The following is a 20,495-nucleotide window of genomic DNA, read 5'->3' as shown; positions in this document are numbered from 1 at the left end:
TTACAGTAACTGACTTTTAGTAGCCTTTCAAAATCAAAATAATATTTTTTTTAACAAACAAAAACTAACATGAAAAATGGGCTGAAGGGAAGTCGGTTACATCAGTTTCTTGCTCTAGACTTTCCCGACCCTTCAGACTTTTGATACAACAATCTTCAAGTAAATAAATCTGTCTTCTAACACAGTTCTGTATACTTAAAATAAGTTAAAAGGATATTTTCTGTGGTCACAGATATTCAAATTGGGTTGGGTTACTGCTAAAAATAATCCTAGTCGCGTTGGTGTCAAAATGTACCTGAAACCTTTAACAGCAGTTGAAAAACAAAAATGAAAGATGTCACCATAGCACAGAGCTCAGTTTCATATCAGACAACTCAGATGGTTCAGGTTCCTCATAATGTTGGCATGAAGTTTTCAAGCAGAGATATTTATAGGTCGGTCAAACCAAAAAGCTGGTCAGAATTTGTATCTAAGTAACAGGGACGTAAATGTACAGAAGTATTGCATTTCAGTGTGGATTTACATTTGAAAACTGTAAGTTGACATGAAGATCAGCCCTACAGTCTCCTGTATGCTGTTCCTATTTTTTTTTTTATTTGAAAAAAATCTAAGATCTGATTCATTGCACTTGACAGGAGCCCTCTATTTTAAACACTTCCGGTTCTAAATCAAACCTGCCAGCTCACTAAAACAAACAGTGAATCACAGGCTAGATACAGTAGAAAGAGCCCGAGATATGTTACAACTTCATACAGTTACTTGTCTGTATCAGAGACTAACTAACTAACTGTTTCTAAGGAGTTTATTTGTCTGAGCTGGCATGACACTCTAGTCAAAACAACAGTATGCTCATGACTGGGCAAAATGTCACAGGATCTTTCATAATGGGACATCTGATTAACTCACAGCTCATTAATAAGATTAAATTTTATCTCATAAATTCCCAAAACATGGCATGAGCTGAATATTCAATCACTGCTACCATATCACTTAATTATATCTCATCTGTTTATTGTTATAAAATGTAAGGGGAGATGTCTGAAACTGTTGATACAAATCTATGCAGCTGTTTCTAAGCTTGACGATACTAGTTTCTGACACTTTAGCTGTACCATGTGTGTTAAAGGTAAAGATACTGAAACTAAAGTCATACTGTGAAGAAACATCAAATCCATGACAACACACATCTAAGATAGTGACAAGATATCCACTGCCGTGGAGTGATGCTAGAGAAAGTAATAAAGATTTTATTGCCTACTATCTTTTCAAATTTCATCACAAAATGAGGCGGAAAGTCAGCCTATTACCACTTTGAACAACAGGGAGAATTTCAACACTATGCAAATGATCCTTGTTATGTAAGCGTAATTAAAATCACAGATAATCCAGTGATTTTTTTGTTCTCCTGTGGTTTTGTGATACACCCAGCAAAACACTGCAGTTACTGTCAGGTAGAAGAGCTTCACTGCGATTCACTGCCACTCTAGCCTGTCCAGCTTCAAGCCCAGGAAAATTATAAACCACAATGTACTGTTATTGCCTGCTCACAGCGGGACATGCTCAGGGAGATACAGGACACATTATCATAGCTACACTCCTGCTCTCAGTACCAAATGACATTCAAATTGTTGCCACAACTGGCCACATTTTTTTTTACTGATTACTGCCCCTGGATTTTACATATTCAGTGGGAATTACCATGTCAATTACATTTGAACTCAGATTTTTTTTTTTCAACAAGAAGTCAATATATAGTACAACATCTCCATTACAGCATGTTTCATCAGCCTCCCCACAGTGTGCCAAACAGATGTAATGAGTGGCTAAAATACATTAAGACACATACACCCTGTGTATGCTCTTACACTATGTTATGTGCTGAGGGGCCCTGTTCAAATTACATTATCAGCTGCAAATCTGACAATGTAGTGATCTAACACAGAGGGAGGACTAACTCACTTTGAGACTAGCTGAGGCTGGTTTATACAATACACAGACACATGCACACACACACGTTACAATGATGGTGTAACATTATGTACTGAGAGCGCCTGTTTAAGCAAAATAATCCAGTCCAAATACGACGGATCGGAGGCTGGAACATTACAGCTAATGCACTCAGACCACAGACATGGGGGCACACACATACACTTATGAGCTGTATAATTTAGATGAGTGATTCACGAGTACAAATAGTGAGAGTCTGACAATTCTACTTTTAACACTCAATTACATGTTTCAAAATGATGAAGAGGGAAAATAAAATCCCACGCAGCGTAATTTCTGGGCCCACGTCACACTCACCAGCTTTTGAAATAAATGTCCCACGGTGACCTTCTCGTCCCACTGTTGAATGTTAGGTAAGAGGGCGTCGTAGAACTCCTTGTGGATCTCAAAAATGTCCTGGATTTTGTAGAAGATGGTCTCCACCTGCTGGATGGTCAGGACTGGCTGCGAGGTTGTGGCAGTGGCTTTCAGAGGACGCATGGGCTGGAGAATCAGGGTCAGAGAGTAAAGACAGTGAGCACAACTTGAGTTTAAAACGTAAACTACAGTAAATAAAGAGGATTAAGAGCTGGAAAGCAAGGCAAAACTCAGTGAACGTTTTCTTATTCGAGTTCAACAGTTACATAAACCATAAAGTTTGTTTTGCACAAAATACTAATTAAATAGTTTGAGGCCATGTCTAATAAAAGACCATGTTTTGGTAGAGTGTGAATCAGTGGCCTAATTTTATATTATATAAATTTTATATTTCGATCTTGCTGTGTGTCACCGAGTGATAAGTGTGTAATCTAAGCAACTCTGGAATGCAATTGGGTGACTCTTTTTTACTGTGCAGCTCCTGATATACACACACACACACACACACACACACACACACACACACACACACACACACACACACACACACACACACACACACACACACACACACACACACACACACACACACACACACACACTTCTTCTGTCATGCTGTTTAGGGGTTGTATTGTTGGGGTTGTTTTACCATGAAGTTTTGGGGTTTCTTTTAATCTGAAATTCATCATCATAAAAAAGTGCCACATAGATCAATTCACACAATTGTTAGATATTATAACACCTTAAGAATTAATCTGTAAACAGCCAATGTACTGATGTGGCTAAAAATAAAGCAATATTTGAATAGGTACCAATAAAAGGCTACCCTTCTGTCTATGTCTGCATGTTTAAGAAATGGGGAATTTTCTGCTTGTGTGTTATAAATTAAAGCAGGAGCAGGACATATTTAACATATGACTCAAACCTTCTAGCAGCTATTCATATCTGTCATCTAATCTGCAAGAAAGTGCCTCAATTCATGTTAACGTCCAGCTAAATACAATGGGCTGGTTTGCTGTCCTTGCCATCTGTTACCTCCACAGTTGTTTATATGAGACTGCAGACCAAAATATCCATGTATAAGTAACTTCTGGCTGTAAGATATCAACATCAGTCTCTATATTTGGTCAAATCAACCACCGTAACACCAAAACATCGTCCAACACTTGAGCTTCTTCTGACTTTGTTTACCAGTCATGGCTTTCCATGAATTTGGTAGTTTAAACTAAAACCTGCCAAATATAAACTGCAATAAAACAAAAACATGAATATGATCTTGAAGACATTTGTTGAATGTCTGAATAAGTGGGGGAAGGGTAGGAAGAAACTCTTTAATGGTCAAATTGTTTAATTGACTTCTTGCGTAGTCACTGAGGGTTGAAAGAGAAGGAAGAGAGAGCCAGACCAGATTTCAGCCAGCGTTACTGCAATCATCCGTTTACCTCAACTACTCCATCTTTTTGTGTTTCAGTGCAGGAAGTTTCATACCATAACTCTTGTGTGACTAAACAATATTACAGCGTAACTTAACGCTGCACTAGTCAGCCATGTCGGTCAAAGTGCAGCCTGTGGCTAAGAGTGGCAGGATATGAGATAGTTAGCTTAGCATGGGAAGGCATGTTCAGTTTCAGGAAGCTGCTATGCTGTGGTCTCTTCTCTCAGTACGACCATTAACCACTAATAGTGCACTGACCGTTCCCACAGGCCTGCAACAACATGCACTGCAACATGCATGCAGCTACTTGAGTCTTTACATGCTGTTTTTCTCATAAAACAAGTTAATGTGTCCATCAGGGTCAGAACATTTAAAAGAAAGTGAAATCATCTTCACCACTGCATCATCCACACATACTGTGTAGCTCAAAACACAGTTTCTTTCTGCAGCGCATGCATGCGCGTGTGTGTGTGCGTGCCTCTGTGTGTGTCTCACCAGTAGCAGGGCCTCCAGCTGGTTAATGTAGATTTCCTCACTAGCCAAGAAACCAGACAGCACCAGTTTCTTCATCTCCAGTCCTTTCTCCATGTCTCCCTGCAGAACAAAAACAGACCTGATTGTAATTATGTATTTCGCAGTCACTTATACATTTCACACACACACACCACGGATGCTTTGGTAAACTCCTAGCATTCAGGATACATTTTTGACCAATGCCACATTACAATACGGTGACTCAAGCTCATTTCCTGCGAGTTGCCACTATGGTTACAACATAAGGTAAACATGAGACTCAAACACACACATCCCAAGCGCCCAGGAACGAGCTCCAGTAGCAGGCATTTATTGAGGATCTTCATCTAAAAACATCTAAATGGCTTGTTTCCGCTGTGGAAAGTCTTACTCCTCGGCTATGTTGTATTTTGACTTCAGTATCAGGGGAATCACCACCCTAATCACGTATAAGAAACACAGAGCAAGAGCAAAACAAGACTTTTATCCCTGTACTGGGGAAAACACTAGTAACACAACACTTAAAAGGGAGAAAAGGTGAATGCAATAGCTGCAACCGTATGCTAGAAAGGTAAAACTGAGGTTAAACGTTTGCTGTTGATATTCTCCACACAGATCTTTTGTACATTCATTCATTCAGCTGCCTGCTCATCTCCATGGGAAAATGGTGAATACTATTCCATCATGCATTAGGCAGACAGCAGTATGGTGTTCAGTACTAGATGAATGGATGAAACGGACAAGTCAGATTCAACTCAACTCACACCTGTGAGCATTTTATCTCCATCAGTCTACCTGACTTACATGTCAGTAATTCATCTGTTCTGGGTGTAGTCATAAACCATAAACCTCACAAAATTTACAGTATATAAAGATAAATGTGTTCAAAGCAAAAGCAAAGTTTAACTGGCGGTCGCTTATTTAGAAAGGGAAGCAGGCTTTGTTTTCTCTCATTCAATAATTAAATATAAAAACTGCTGTTAGAGGTTGCAGCTTATGTTTCGTGTTGGAGATGTACACCAAACTTGACTGAAAAAACAGATGATGAAATGAAAATCTGTATTCTTTTTATATTTGAACACAACCTGTGTCGATAAGTCCTCTACACAAAGTTTGTGCTTTGCCGACCACGCGCGGATTCATTGTTTTTTGTATACAGACATATTACAGCTGTTTAGTATCATCATTGCCCTGCAGTTTAGTCAGAAAGCCTTTGATTAAACATATGTCACCATGTCATGGTGTGAAGATGATGATTCCAGTTTTGTTTCCAACAATTATATATCAACACCTGCTGCACGATTCACACAAAACTGTGAATGGTTAAAATCCACGGTGGTGTTAATGTGATCTCACCAAGACACGTCAGGTCACAACAATGTGTCGGACAAAACAATTCAAATATGTGAAAGCTAGTCAAGCACTCCTCATCTAAATATTCTTCCACAATAAATCTAACAGAAAACTAACAGTTTTCCCAAAGAAAACACTTGTTTAGGCCTTTGTTGACTGGCTGAAGACACACATGTACATACACAAAGACAGACGACAATAGACAAGAGAACTGTAGTGAAAGTCAAGTTGAGGCAATACACACACTGTATATACTCTGAGGGAGGCCAAAGGACAGCCATGAGAGCAGAAAGGAAAATTAATTATTAACACTACCAGCTCCTTACAATGATATCAGCACACCAGCGCTGCCTGATAAAACGAGCAGTGACCTCATTCTTTAACCCAATCACAGCCAACATCCACCTTCTGACACGGATGTTATCGGTCAAGACACGAGCTATGCTGTATAACCAGGCGTGGTACATACACCACAACATATCCCTGCAGGATAATTAAGATTTAGTTCACTGGGAAAAAGACCAAAAGAAACAATAATATTTATATCAGATAGATATATCAGAGTGAAATCAGAAATATTTTTGTGTGAGTCACATATTAAAAATAGGTGGTAATTCTAAAACGTCATGCCTGTCCATCAAGATCCATGAGACTTCACACTTGACGAGGGTGTTGATGCATTATATCCCTCTGACTGGTGGTGACAGCGACAGTGTAGCAACTTAGAACAAGAACCAAGATAGACTCTACAAATCACGTCGCTCTTAATTAAACTGTTGAGACTTTTGAGTGAGCTGAATTGATATCACTACCTCTGTAATTCAATGAAGGATTTCAAAAGATCATCTGTTCAGCAGGGTTTGAGCCTCTTCGTCTGTTTTATAGTCTGCTGGTATTCCTTAAAAGAGACTGCAAGAACATTTCTCCTTATAACTAAAGCTCACAACAAAAGCAGCTCAAGAAATGAGTCAGACTCTCAGATGTCTCTTTCATATGCAAGTACTGCCGCAGCTCAGCATTTATTTTAAGCACCACAAACCATATGTGTGTCCACATCTCCAGACATTGTGTTTTTATTCAAATTACATCTCCAGGCTACTTCTTGCAAGCTTTCCTACCTCTTTTTATACTCTTTATACTCTTCGTACCAGGTCTGTGTGGTGCAGCACGGAAGAAATGCATTTTATTGTCAAAGTAAACATGTGTGCTGTTGACGTGTGGGGCTTACTGCCTCCGTGACAAGCATGTCACGGTAGGATGAAAAAAATAGCCAGGAAAGGAAGGGGGGAAAAACTATTTCTTACAACACTGGGAATATTTTCCCTCTGCTGTACAAAGAGCTACTGTGTGGCGAGAGAGGGCAAGATGAGAAATACATGAGCGGTGAAAGGATTTTTCCATGGCAACCTGCGCCTGTGCATGCACTTTTTCAGCTACTCTTTTCAGACAGAAAAAACGCTGCATGTTTTTCTATTGTACCCACATCCTGTGTGATAAAGTTGCTGAAAACAAGAGTGACCAGTAACGGGGCAGGCATCAATGCATTTTGTCAATTCGTCTGCTGGGAGGAGTACACAAAAAGACACGCAAACACGCAGGCTTCTTAACAGGCACAAGTTAGCATTTCAAGCAGAGACCAGAAGCCTTTAAGAAGCAGCAGAGTAAGGAGACATGTGCTCCAGAGTAGCTGCCTCATCAGGCCACGCTGACAGACCAATAGCTGTCCCACACACACACACACACACACACACACACTCTTGCAGCACAGATGGCTGATACTGTAGACACACGTAGCAGCACATAGTGACGCCACATCATGCCAAGACATCAACAATTCTTTCCACTTTGCTTTAAATAGCCAAGCCTTCAAGCCTGGTGTGTGTTAGACCGGCACAAGTGGGTCTGTGTGTGTGTGTGTGTGTGTGTGCGCGCGTGTGTGTGTGTTTGTTCCCTGCATCCAGCGGTCCGGCCGCTGTCTCACCTTGAACTGTCTATGTGTCGGACTGATGGGATCCAGTTCCCCATCTCCATATTCAAACACCTCCTCCTCCTCCTCCAGCACCCTGTCCAAGTAGCACAGCACCTCCTCCTCTTCCTCCTCCATGACTCTCTTTTCTTTCTTTTTCCCCTTCTTCCCTTTGCCGCCTCCTCCTCTCCTCTTTCTGCCCGAGATCCCCTTCTTCAGGGCCTGCCTGGACACATCAGTGTTTTCCCTTCAGAGTAAGTCGTCTGGACGCCGAGAGAGAAAGAAGAGAGGACCCCGCCTACACAACCCCACCCCCTTCCTCTGCCGGGCTTCCTGGTGTGAGTGTGTGTAATCTGTATGTGTGTGTGTGTGTGTGTGTGTGTGTGTGTGTGTGTGTGTGTGTGTGTGCGTGTGTGCATGTGTGTGTGTGTGCGTGCAACTGTTCCACCTCGGTCGATGAGGTCTGCCCTCCCTCCACATCCACCCCTCCCCTCACAACAAACGCTATCCAGCCACTTCCTTGATGGCTACAAGGGCCGTTCGTGTGTGCCTCACTGGGAGAGTCGTCTGCTTCGCTCTCTTCATTTTTGTCTTCCGTATCTTCGGGCAAAAGCCACTTCCTCGAAACACACAGCTTCTCTCTTTCACGCATTACTGAGTGTTACAGAGTTCATCTCTCTCTCGCCTGTCCTCTGGCCATTGTCTCTTTATTGATCCGCTGATAGCCTTGGATGTGGAGCTGAGGCCAGCTAATGTGCTGCCAGTGCGGCTGATTCTAATTACAGGTCACATAGTTCACTTGGCAGCAGCCGTTTAGCGAAGGCAGAACATGTGGTTAAAGTATTTAAAAAAATTTTTAAAAAATAAAAAGTGAAATAAGCCACGTGTGCTCCAAGACAATATGTTGGAAAAATCAGTAACTCTAGATACTAGAGAGGAAATGAAACTGAAAATGTGAATGACATGATTCAACTCTGAGTTTGCGTCTTTGTTAATGAAAAACAGTTCCCTCACCCTCATGACCTCTCAGCCTGCTCCTGACCCTTGGTTGCCACTTCACAGGAAATGACACCCACTGCTACACTATCAGCCACCCTCTATACTTTTCTCCCCTCTGGCTGAAGATTTCAGAAATGCCCAACACCTTCTCTTTGCTGCCATGTCTGCAGACTAATCTGGCAAACTCAACACGTTTCTTCGGGATGCTAACTGCCTGGTCTCTACTTTATAGGTCAGACCCATTTTACAAGCCAAGGACCTGGAAGACTATTGGGAAAATAAATAATAGTCAAATTTATGCTTGTGGCTTGTCTTTCTAGGTCACCACCATTACATTAATATGGGCAGAGACAGGACTGTATAAATAAAAGGACAAAGGACAGAAAATGACATCAGAATGGAAAAAGAATAAATATGAGAAGGAGGACCAAAAAAAGAAGAAGAAAACAAAAGCATAAAACTAGTGAAGTCAATTACATTTGTGTGCTCGAAATCTTGACATGCAACACCCTCTATCCTTAGACATCCATTCGAAACCCTTTAAAGGATGGAAAAACAGAGAATCTCTGGCCTCCTCAGATATATAGAAACTACAGTTTTAGAGCATTCCCAAAATACAAATATAAACTAAGACTTATCACCAAAATAGTCCAAACTGAAGGCCCGTCATGCTGAACGGCTGCATTTTGGCAGGGAGGTGTCAGCGCTGGCTCTCTCGTGTCAGCCGATGAGAGGCCAGTGCAAACTCAGCGGAAAGAGAGGCCGACTTCACAAGGCGGTGAGGACAGAACAACTACAGTGGAAAGACCTTCAGAGTCCAAACGATCCCTCGCAGCATCAAACCAACCGCCTATATGAACTGCTCTGACTCAATCTGTTACCAAGGTGTGGGGGTCAAGACACATGTAAATAGCGTGTCTTTATGATCTAGTGCTATATTTTGCCTCACGTGATGCTATTCATATCATGGTTTCATGGTTTGAAAATGTCTCTGCCTCATCTGCTGATGAAAAATCTGTGAGGTCAAAGTGGTTAATAGTAGTTTTCCCATCACTGTTAATCATTAAAGTTAACTATTTCTTTTTAAATGTTTTGTTATTGGGAAAATGTCCTGTCTCATCTGTTCTTACCCCAATTTGCCACTAGATGGAGACACACTTTCATTTTTGTGAGCTGACCCCTGACGAAGTAACTTAAAGAATGCAGCACAACAATAAGCTTAATGATTCACATGTCACAGCTGTTATAAGGTCAATGATCAGGGCCACAGCGTATTTGTAATATGAGGATAAAACAGCTGCTTGGAATAGAGATTTAAAAAAGGGCCACTGGGAGAGAGTGGGCAGATTTTAAGGCCAAATGGAGCGGATGGGGTGTAGCTTCGATATTCCTGTTGGGTGTACATTGAGAAACAAAGCAGATCCCTGAGCCAACCAATCGTGACTACTGTAGTTTTCATTCATGCTTTTTTCCACGCTGCATGTCAAAGCAGCTTGTGTTGTGTGAAGTGAAAGCCTGTTAGCCTCTTTTTCTGTGTGGCTATGTGCATGTCACAGTGTGCGTGTTGGAGGGGAGGTTCAGGTCAGGGTTAACATGACTCCCACTGAGCCTCCCCGGGCTGCTGACGGGCTGCAACCACTCACACATTCACACAGACACATACACACACCCACGAGTCATAAAAAAAAAAGAGAACTGAAACCTCCTGACCTACTGACATAAAAGACCACACTGAAATATGCAGACAGAAACATTTAGTAAACATTGTGCATTGTTAGATGAGCCGTATATTGCTACTCCCTACCAGAAATTCATATAAAAGACAACAGCCCAGTGAATTTCATGACTACCAGCTGTTCTGAATGGCCGCTGTCTGGTAGGACTTTACCTTCTCAGAGAGGAACTGAGTGCCACTTACAGCATACATTTCAATCCAAGACAAAACACACTGAAGTAAAAGTGACCACTGCAATGACCGCTTTAAAAAATACAACTGCAATGTTATGGGTAAACAGTCCTGGAACGTGTTCTGCATTCAAGCACAAACTGGCAGATTGGTGATGGTGACGTCAAACCCCATGTGGGTCAGTGGTCATTTCCTGCTGCTATGACTGTGCCACCTGCGGTGTGCTGCAGAGAGTCCAGCTATTGTAGCTAACCACTAACAATTACACTGGGTCATAATCTGGCAGCTAACGTCATCAGTCCAGAAAAGACCAAAAGGCTGTCATCGCAGATAGAGCCTGAAGTGAAATCATCTCAGGTGGAGCTGCTACTGCTAATAACAAGGAGAAACTCTGGCTGATGACAGATCGGGTTTAACTGTATGACACTCATTACAGGATGCCAGGCTGTTCATAATGTAAAGCATTTGAATGAGCTTATTTCAAACACATTTTAACTGTCTTCATGATATTTCTAAATCTTTGAGTTTAGACAATATGTACAGTCTAAAAATAATATTGCACATTCAGTCACCTGTAGGTTTTTGTCGCAGTTACATTATTGTCAATGATATAATAGTTGAGCCGGGAGTGATTTGAAGACTTCTCTGGATTCTACATTGAAGAACAAGGTATTTTTCTTTTTGTCACATTAACACTTAACAACATGCACATATTTTCACTGAAATATTTACTGATTCTTGTAATTCTCCTAAACTTTTGAGTATGAAATTCCCTCTTTGTGTTTCTATCACTACAGCTCAGCACAAAAAAAAAAAACACTGTCCATGGATGTACACAAACAAGGGATATCATTCAAAGAACACTCATTTTGAAAGACAGCCAATTAATCAGACTAACTCATGATGCTAAAGCCTCGTGTAAGCTGAAATTTAGAGTGTTTTGACACAGCAGGATAACTGTGGATTCTGTCAGGCACTTACATTTAATCTTGTCATGGCCAATATGGGCAGGAGGCTAGCAGCCACCAATAACTCTTTTACCATACACATGGGTGTGTGAGTAATTTATTAAGCTTGACTTGGAAAAATGCGAAACCATCCTTTAAAAGAAACTTCATCATGTGATATTGCAAAAATGACAGTTGAGATCTCATATCAACGGTGCGCTGTAGTGTAGGATTTCAGTCAAATAACTTAAATCTGCCTGCGAAAAAGATACTTTTTAAGTACCCCATGTGTACTTAGTCACGTTCCTACAGTTCAATGTCTGAGCTTCACTGTGTAGAATGATGTATGCACAGTTTGACACAGCTGTTCTCACATTCACAGCCAGGTACATTGTCTCTGTTCTCACTGAAAATCTGAAACGGTCTTAATACACTAATACACAAGTTAAGTTGATAAAACCTACAACCTACAAAGAAAACAACCTTCATGCCTTGGAGGATCTTACATATTTCACCTCAGTAATTTGCCTGGAGGAGAACTGCACCTGAGCCAATCGGTCATGTAGTGTGTAATCACAAACAGAATAAATCCAGACTGTGATTTATGTGCCTCAGCCCCTCTCTCTATCTCTGTGTGTGTGTGTGCGCCTGAGTGTGTGTGTGTTCTAACCCCTGGCGGCAGGCCCTCTGGTGGCGTGGGGGAGACCGCTTCTCCGTCCGGCCCTTGGGGCGCGCACAGCTGGGGCGACATGGTGGGCGATTCATCTATATAGGGCAGCGTCTCTGAGCCGTCCTGAGACTTGCCGTCCTCCGTTCCGTCCCCCTCGTAGCCATCTGTGTTGTAGTTAAAGTCTGGAGGACAGAGACAGAGCGGGAGGGAGAGATGAAGAGAAAAAGAGAGATGCTGATTAGCATTTCACCATAGAGAACAAGGCCATCGCTGGGCTCCAGTGAAATATTTCCTCAGTGCTGTTTTCAGGGACTGAATTCTCTTTTTGCCCACCAGTTACTCTGTTAGCTGTGTGAAGATTACACATATAATAACATAAACCAGGAGGGGAAAAATGTTCTGATGACTTAAGGTGGTATGCACAGAAAACACAAAGAGTTTGCAGGCAGAGGACACATGGATCTTTAATGATTTAAAGAATAAACAAAGGACTACACAGAAAAACAGGCTGTGGATTGTTGGAGCATGTTGTGTCAAACTCAGTGGCAGAAAAAATGCCAAATACAACCTTAAACATTCTAGCATGGCAACAGACTTCACATGTAACTTTAATATTCTAAATTTCCTTTCTTTCTGCTGCATCACAGTCTTCTGTAAGTTTTCTATATAAAGTTCACTCAGTATTAAGGTCACTATACATGTCCAGTGACATCGCTGGTGTTAGGGCCAGAGTAACAGTGACAGCTCCAGTGAAAGGGAACAACGCAGACTCTGAATCAACTACTGCCTTCAAAGGAATGCTGGTGAAGAAAACGGTGGAATAACAAGCTCTTGCTCTTTCCCCACAATTTATTTGGGCAACATTGCAGCGTGTTATTAGCACAAGACAAATACCAACAAAAGCTATTTTTAGCTGCCAGCAAGAAAGCTGTAACATGAAAATGGTTACAAGCCAAGTCTCCAATAAAGACTGACTGGATAGATATTGCTACTGCTGTTCAAGGGGTTGAAAACTTTTTTGCTAAATTTACAGACTGATAAATTCCTGAGATACTAGGAATAATTCAACAGGTAAGCATGATGATAATAATGCTATAAGACATGACATGATAAAGATAAATAGTTTCTTTACTGAAAGTAAGAAAAAAGTGCAAACAAAAAAAGCAAAGATGCTTACACAGTTAATGTAGATTTTCCAGGAAGTCAACTTTCATCCTGATCACATAAAATTCCTGTTCATCCACCTGACACAGTACAGTGCATCTCTTTGATGAACATGGATAGGACAAGTGTAAGAAGCTTATGTAACTATTACAAAAAGCCATAGAGCAGTGGGCTGCTGTAAAAGCAGAACCAAACATTCCAAAGCAAATTATGTGGGAGGTGTGCCAGTGAGCGTATAACCTACACTGAGTTCAACCACCAAAAGCACAGACAAACATGGGCTCTGGAAAGGTGTGTTTGTGTGTTTGTGCATGTAAGAATGCCAGACGACTCTAACGAGCCACAAGTGAGAACTAATTGGGAAATAAAAGCAGGGGTCAATCCCCACAGGGAGGACATACACCATCAAGCTAATGTTGATGGGTGCCTCGAGTGGCCGACACACAAACACACACACACACACGCACTGCCGTCTGTCACCTTCTGACACGCACCATAACCCACAATCACTGGACCACCCACCTGCCAATCAAAAAACTCCCTCCATCTGTTAGTTGCATGGGAGTGTGTATGTGGACCATGGGGAGTCACAGTGACCATATGGTTTATTCGTAGCTGCTAGGCAAATAGCTGACAAATGGTGCATTTGGGTCTGAGCTGGCTTAGTGAAGCATGTCGAAAAAAAAAAGTGACAGTGTGCTGAAGCTCGGTGAGATGGGGATGGGGTTAAAAAAAATCGCAGATATGGTCATCTGTCCGGCGCCAACTGCGCTGCGATCATGCCATAGAGTGAGTCCGCTCTTCCAATATGCAAAAGTGTGGTTGCGTGTATTTGTTTTTCTCTCTCTCTCTTCCATCTGTTTTCTCTGTGACTGTTCTGTACACCTTCTGGCCTCCTGACAGGCTAGTTTGTCCCAATCTGCTAAAGTAGTGCAAGTGTACATGAGCATGAGGGGAAAACAGACGACTGCTCTGGTTATATAAGATATGTACCTGATGTTATAGCACTCAACAGTGCCATAAAATCCTCACATTTCCTCCCAGCTCAAGGTTGACTTTTTGAAACTCAACTATGCACAGGAAGGGAGGATGGATGGTAGGCATTGAAAGCCTTACATTGTGAGCACTCAGGTCTAGACAAGCACAAAGGTCTGTTCACTCTTTAACCAATAATTTTAATGAAAAATGTCTTTCCGCAGACAACATCAATAGGCGGCAGAAATCATTCAGAATTACAGTCAATTACAGAGTCAGACCAGTGAAGACAAAGCAGAGCAAACAGGCCTGAATATACGCTCAGCTCTCAGCTGTGTGCACACTGTGTGCTTTTGGCTTACTTACAGTTACAGAGCTCTCATGTATTTCCTTTTGTTAATGTCAGCTCTGTATGCATTCTGTGCAAAACTGTTAATGAATCATTAGAGTCACTTTGTGTTTGAATGAATCTCTCTGCGTGCAATTTGGTGTGTGAGTGGTCATTATTTCTGCTCATTATGTCTGATTAGCCATATTAATTCAAGGCAGATATACAAAGAGAGAGAGAGGAGCAGAGACAAAACGAAAAGGGCATTTGTGAAGACGTCTGTTTCGCCTGGCTGGCTGGCTGCTGCTGTTTGGCCCACAGTGACAAAATCCGACCAAAAACCAAAACAGAGGGAGATCAGAGAGAGACAGAAATAATTACAGCTGTATATGGCGTAACATAGTTAGCAGAAAAGGCACCGTGTGCTGGTGGGGGTAGTGTGCGGTGCTGATATTTTTAAGGTGGTTATGTCTGATCTGTCAACCCTGCCAGGCCCCAAAATAGAAACCTGCAGTGTGAGAAAACCTATTTCTCCCCTGAATGACAATTAGAGCACATGCACATTGTAGTTAATTGAAACTGTGTGTTAATATTCTAATACATGAAAATTACATTTCTTAAACTGGCTTGAGTAGGAGGAGGAGGCAATATGATGAGGTAAACCGGACATACACTGATACATTAATTACTTTGTGGTAAACAATAACATCTACTTTGAAAGAGTAGAGACTTAATGGTTATTTGCTGATTCAAATTAAGCATAAGACGGAGGCATCCATTTTAAACTAAAAGACTGTCCAGGCAAAAACATAACCTTAAAGAGGAAATCATTACTCATTGACTTTTTATGGCAGCATTTATGTTATTAAAAGCACTGGAGCAGCATGCTCAGTACATCTACTGGTTGATTTCTTCATTAATGTTTAATTGTGTGAGGTGCATGTCTGTGGGGGAGTTACTGTAAAAGGGGCTGCACAGATAAACACCGAGTGAACACATAATTCTTCAGAGCAGGAAGTTGGTGGTCAGGTTTACAGCATGGAGGGAAACAGCAGTGCACTATTGTAGATTTGATGGGGTTTTACATGTACATAACAAGCAGTTGGACAATACAGAAAAAGAGGAAATGGAATCAGGGCAGGTCAACTAGCTTATTGTTTAAACATCAGAAATTGAAGAAGTTTAGCCAGAGCGCAAATCTGAAAAGTTGGTAATCTATTGGAAATCAAAGCTGCAAAGCTAAGCAAGAAGAGGACAGCCATTAGAATTCTGGACACAAAAGACAGTGACAGTGTTCCTAACTTAATATAACTTTTTAAATAGAACAAGGGCTACTTCATATTCTCTGCTGAGCACAGCCAGGGAAACAGGTGCTTTGCTCACACCGTGCTAAAATGGTGACAGTGACAACACTACCATGTTAATGTTTAGTGGGCATAATTTTGCCATTTTCACCTGGTTTGAGGTTGATCTGAATCACAGTAGGATCAACAAAATCATAACGATTTCTCCTCAAGGGAACTTTAATATCTATACCAAATTATGTGACAATCAAATAAAAAAAGTGGCAGACTGACCAACCAATTGCCAGCACAAGAGCCTTTCTGCTAAAAACAAAATACCTCTAAAGCCTTTAATATAGAATTTCCATGTTTGAACCAACGCCTGCACTGTAGCATATATAACAAATTGTATTATATAACAATTGTGGCATCATTGTATCATTATTTGTGGAAGAGTCACAGATTAATTATGCAGCCCCACAGATTTTACACAGGCGGTTTTTTAACCAAACGATGAGATCACGAAGCAAAGTGTGAGAAACTGAGTGTTTGCTGAGTCTATATCCGATCGTGTGAGACCAGCTGTTGAAGCTGACAGCAGTGTGGCTCTGTGCATGTTTTAAATGTTTCAGTCAGTAGCATCGGGGCAGCAGTCTGACCAGTTTAGTGATTTATTTTGTCGGTCAAAAAGCTCACATGTGCATGGGCCAATGACACAAGAGGCTGCACGTGCACATGTTTATCTGCAAACACTCTGACAGGCTGAAATGTAGGCTGCCTCAGTCAGCTAATGCACCCTGACAATCCCTGTGCGTGACAAACAGAAAAATCAATGCTGTGCCGGAATTTCTCTGTGGAGAGGAGTCATTAGCCAAAACCTGTTATTACTGTTCAATAGAGCAATCCCCAAACACACACACACACACACACACATGTTTTACAGGGTTAACTCAGGGACACACTCAACATGACACGCGATTAAACAGGAGACAACGTCAGGTAAAAGGACTGACTTGCTGGGGAGAAAGACCTAATTGACAAATCAATACGGCCCCGCTCTTGAACATCTCTGCAGTGAAGTGAACCTGTCACACACACACACACACACTAACCCACACATACACACATCCACACACCAGAGAAACTACACAATCGAACACGAGGCGACCAGACCGGACTTACCGTTGCTTGGGAGGAGAGAGCGAAGGACACACGCAACCTCAAAGAAGAAAGCCATGAGTGCGCTGGTGTCTGCGTGAGTGTTGTTTGACCTAAACACCTTCGCTGGCAGGCATCTGTGTCACCAAGGCAGTCGGGCAAATATTATGTCACTACTTAAGTCCCACTGGTTCCATTTCTTCCACTCAAAAATTCAGCAACACAAACTGAGAGGCTGACTCATCTAAAATGAGAGAGCTGGTTTGGAGCTGATCTCACCGTTGAATACTGCCACTGTTACCAGCCTTTCAGACAACACTCATTCAAATTAAGGCAACAATGCCGTATGCAAAATCACCCACAGCGGGGGAGGAAACAAATAACTCCTATGCACAAAAAAGAGAGGTTACTGTATGGAAGCTATAAAATGCCTTGAGCTCACCAACGTGTGTCTCTGTCCTCTTGAAATTGTCACGTCACTTCCCAGCTGGCCAATAAAGATGGTCCCTGTTATGGTTTACGGGTCACGTAGCCATAAAATCAATAGTGCGGGTCCATGTGCATATCTTTTATGTACGCTCCATTCACGATACCAGGAGGAACCAACCTCCAAATTTTTATATGTAGTTTGTTTTTTTCCATGCCCCACTGGCTCTTATCAAATGGGGAACCAGTTTTATCGTACAATCTGCGGCTCATTTGTAAATGTGAACACTGTCCAGCGAAAAGAGACGTGCATTGTCAGCACAAAGTCTGTCTGGACACACACAATCGGCTCTGAAGCCAATCAATCAAAAAAATTCTAACGTATATAATCTCTATTTCAGAAATGTGGTGGTCAGTTTTACTACATCCCTGCAGTATAGATTCAGTTGCAAAGGTTGACTTGGAGACATATACTTTTAAAGGTTTTCCTTGTAAAAAAAATTAAAAGGCCATACTGAGTTGACATACAGGGGTTCCATGTGGGACACAAAGACACAAAGTTGACCATCATGAGCCCCAGTGGTGGGCCTTCCAGTCCCCTGACAGATCTGTATGTTACAATTGATGATCACCTGGTCTTGAATATGTGAGCTGACTGGGATAATTATAGTTAGTCATGATATTTGTCCCTCTTCACTGTATACAAAATAGCTGGATGAACCTAACAAAACCTAATTCATTCACCATTCACACATAATTTTCCATAGTTTGACGTTTGACTGGCACTCTTAGCATGTCGATAGCACTTGAGTGGAGAATTAATGCTTATCTAGGGGGCTTAACTTAGAGGGGCTTAACTTATAACAAAAACTAAATGGTGATATATGGAAACTGGGGCTGCACAATATATTAAATAAATATTATCAAAATCACAATATGGCCAAGTGCATTATCCAAATTGTTGAAGCTGCAATTTTTGCAAAAACAGGACTGCAACAGAGCACTGTAGTAATGAAGAGAAGGCCTGACCCACAAATCTTACTTAGAAAACATGTTTGTTTGGTACAGGCTCCCGCAAATGTCACATCATCATGATTTTAATAGTGTTTTCAGGGAAAACAAAAATTGTGATTCTGAAAATTCAGTTAAATTGTGTGCTAAATGAGGATGAAAAACGGGTTAATGTTAGAAATGATGCAACAATTAGAAAGAGAATTAGGTGTTTCAGTCAGTCTGTTGATTCAAATAAGCGATTTACCTGAGTACATGGCTTCAAAGTCAGGATGACGATGTAATGTACATAAAAAAGTCCACATACAGATAGCTAAGAGCAGTGCCCATGGTGGCTCCTGATGGTCAATTACTGCACAATTAGCTGAACTGAGACGCTGGAGAAACACATGTGGAGACCACAGAGCTATGAGGAAGATAAAACCGGAAGTACATTGCTAATGTCCTGCATGTGCTGACAGCAGGACTGTCTGTAGACAGCTTTAAAGAACAGAACAGAAACTTTCTGAGATTTGATTTTGTGGTTGGATGGAACCAACTGGAGATGTACAGTGCTGCATGTGTGTAAGTACCAACAATAGATTATGAAAGCCTTGTTCACGACTTGTTTTCCCACTTAACTGCGACTAACACCTACTAACTGAGGTCATTTTAGCGGAGATACTTTAGTTTTAAATGTGAACGAAACTGCCTCCGCTCTTAAAATTATGACTGACAACCCTGATCCTTCTCATGTCATCTCTCCTCAGGGTAAAAAATATCCCCGGACATGGACACTTTTGACATCTGCCTTAAAACATGATTTAGTGATTTCATATCAGATGTCCAGTTCTCATTAGTCATTCTACTCCTTAGTCTAAACATATTTTGATTAGCTGCATTAAATACACTCTTAAATACAGGAAAAAAGAGATGCTTTTTGAGGGATTGACTCCAAGACCTGACATTTCCGCAGACGTTTAATTATGCTGAAAAGGTCACGTTATAAAACTTGTTTCACTGCATCATCTCCAAATGAGAGTTACGCAAGGGATAAAGACACAGAATTTAAAGCCGCATTATCAGTGTTGATTTTTCCTGCATTTATTTTCTAAAACAAAAATGCAGCATCCTGTTCCTGTATCATGCATTTCATGTTTCTCTCTCACGTTTCTTATCTCAGATACATGCTCTACACAGTTACTCATACAGGCTCTGGGGTGGATTGATGGGGTAAAGTCATGGAGGCTCCAGTTCATAAGGAATGGTTGCACCGGTGGAAAACTGTTCAGCACTCGGCTCTGCATTGCTCACTTCAGCGACTGCATAAGGCTATGCGACAGAGTGTAAACGCCAAGTGTTTAATTCTGTCTTGTGAGTAGAGAACTACCTCAGCAGTTTTAGAGCAACTACTCCCACATGTGCTGGAAGAAAATTTATTACAAAGGGATCAAAGTGAATGCAAAGAAACAAATCAGAAAGATGACGAAAACGCCAAAATGCTGCCAATGTCCTCCTCACAGAACGGAGCTATAATACTGATGCCAGTGCATTAAATATATAAATGACAGAGTTCCTCAATCTCTGATGGCATTTATGTCCATATGACACCCTAAAGAATCCTTCCATGATGCATTCAAAGGAGGCTCTGAAATGTGACATTTGCCTGTCAGCTACTGAACAATAAACCCCATTGATGGAAATGCAAATACATAAAATTTGCATTTTTTACAAGTCCCTTCTCGAAACCAATATAAATAATTTGCGGTATAGTCTGAACAGTACTGGATTTTTGAAACCAATGCAGATATTGAAATCAGGAAATTAAAAAAATCTAATACCGATATATTGTCCAATCTTCATATATAAAGACTACCTTTTTGCAAAGATCCATTGAATGCATTAATCAAACACTTTATTTTACAGCTTAATTAAACACCTACTGTCCAAAATAAAATCGGAGCACTGAAACAATGTTTCAGCAACACTGACTTTAACTTAGCCCAAGCGTGTTTTTC

At 41.2% G+C, this 20,495-nt stretch overlaps 1 protein-coding gene across 4 annotated transcripts in view; it reads right to left on the bottom strand.

Annotated features, from left to right (window-relative positions):
- abr (ABR activator of RhoGEF and GTPase) overlaps positions 1-20,495 on the bottom strand; it is a 127,649-nt gene that overhangs the window by 67,848 nt on the left and 39,306 nt on the right. For 2 of the 4 annotated variants that reach the window (XM_037120251.1, XM_037120252.1), the window contains exons 2-4: positions 12,154-12,335; positions 4,295-4,393; positions 2,305-2,490 (exon numbers count right to left, since the gene is read on the bottom strand). In XM_037120251.1, the coding sequence (XP_036976146.1) occupies positions 2,305-2,490; positions 4,295-4,393; positions 12,154-12,335 (467 nt within the window). Of the gene's footprint in view, positions 1-2,304; positions 2,491-4,294; positions 4,394-7,646; positions 7,884-12,153; positions 12,336-17,085; positions 17,233-20,495 lie in introns of those variants that run through there. The other 2 variants (XM_037120254.1, XM_037120255.1) reach the window with 2 other exon arrangements.

The sequence above is a fragment of the Acanthopagrus latus genome, chromosome 13 (genome assembly GCF_904848185.1).
Source record: "Acanthopagrus latus isolate v.2019 chromosome 13, fAcaLat1.1, whole genome shotgun sequence".
In the NCBI taxonomy this organism is placed as follows: domain Eukaryota; kingdom Metazoa; phylum Chordata; class Actinopteri; order Spariformes; family Sparidae; genus Acanthopagrus; species Acanthopagrus latus.
This window is presented reverse-complemented; position numbering and strand designations above follow the sequence as displayed.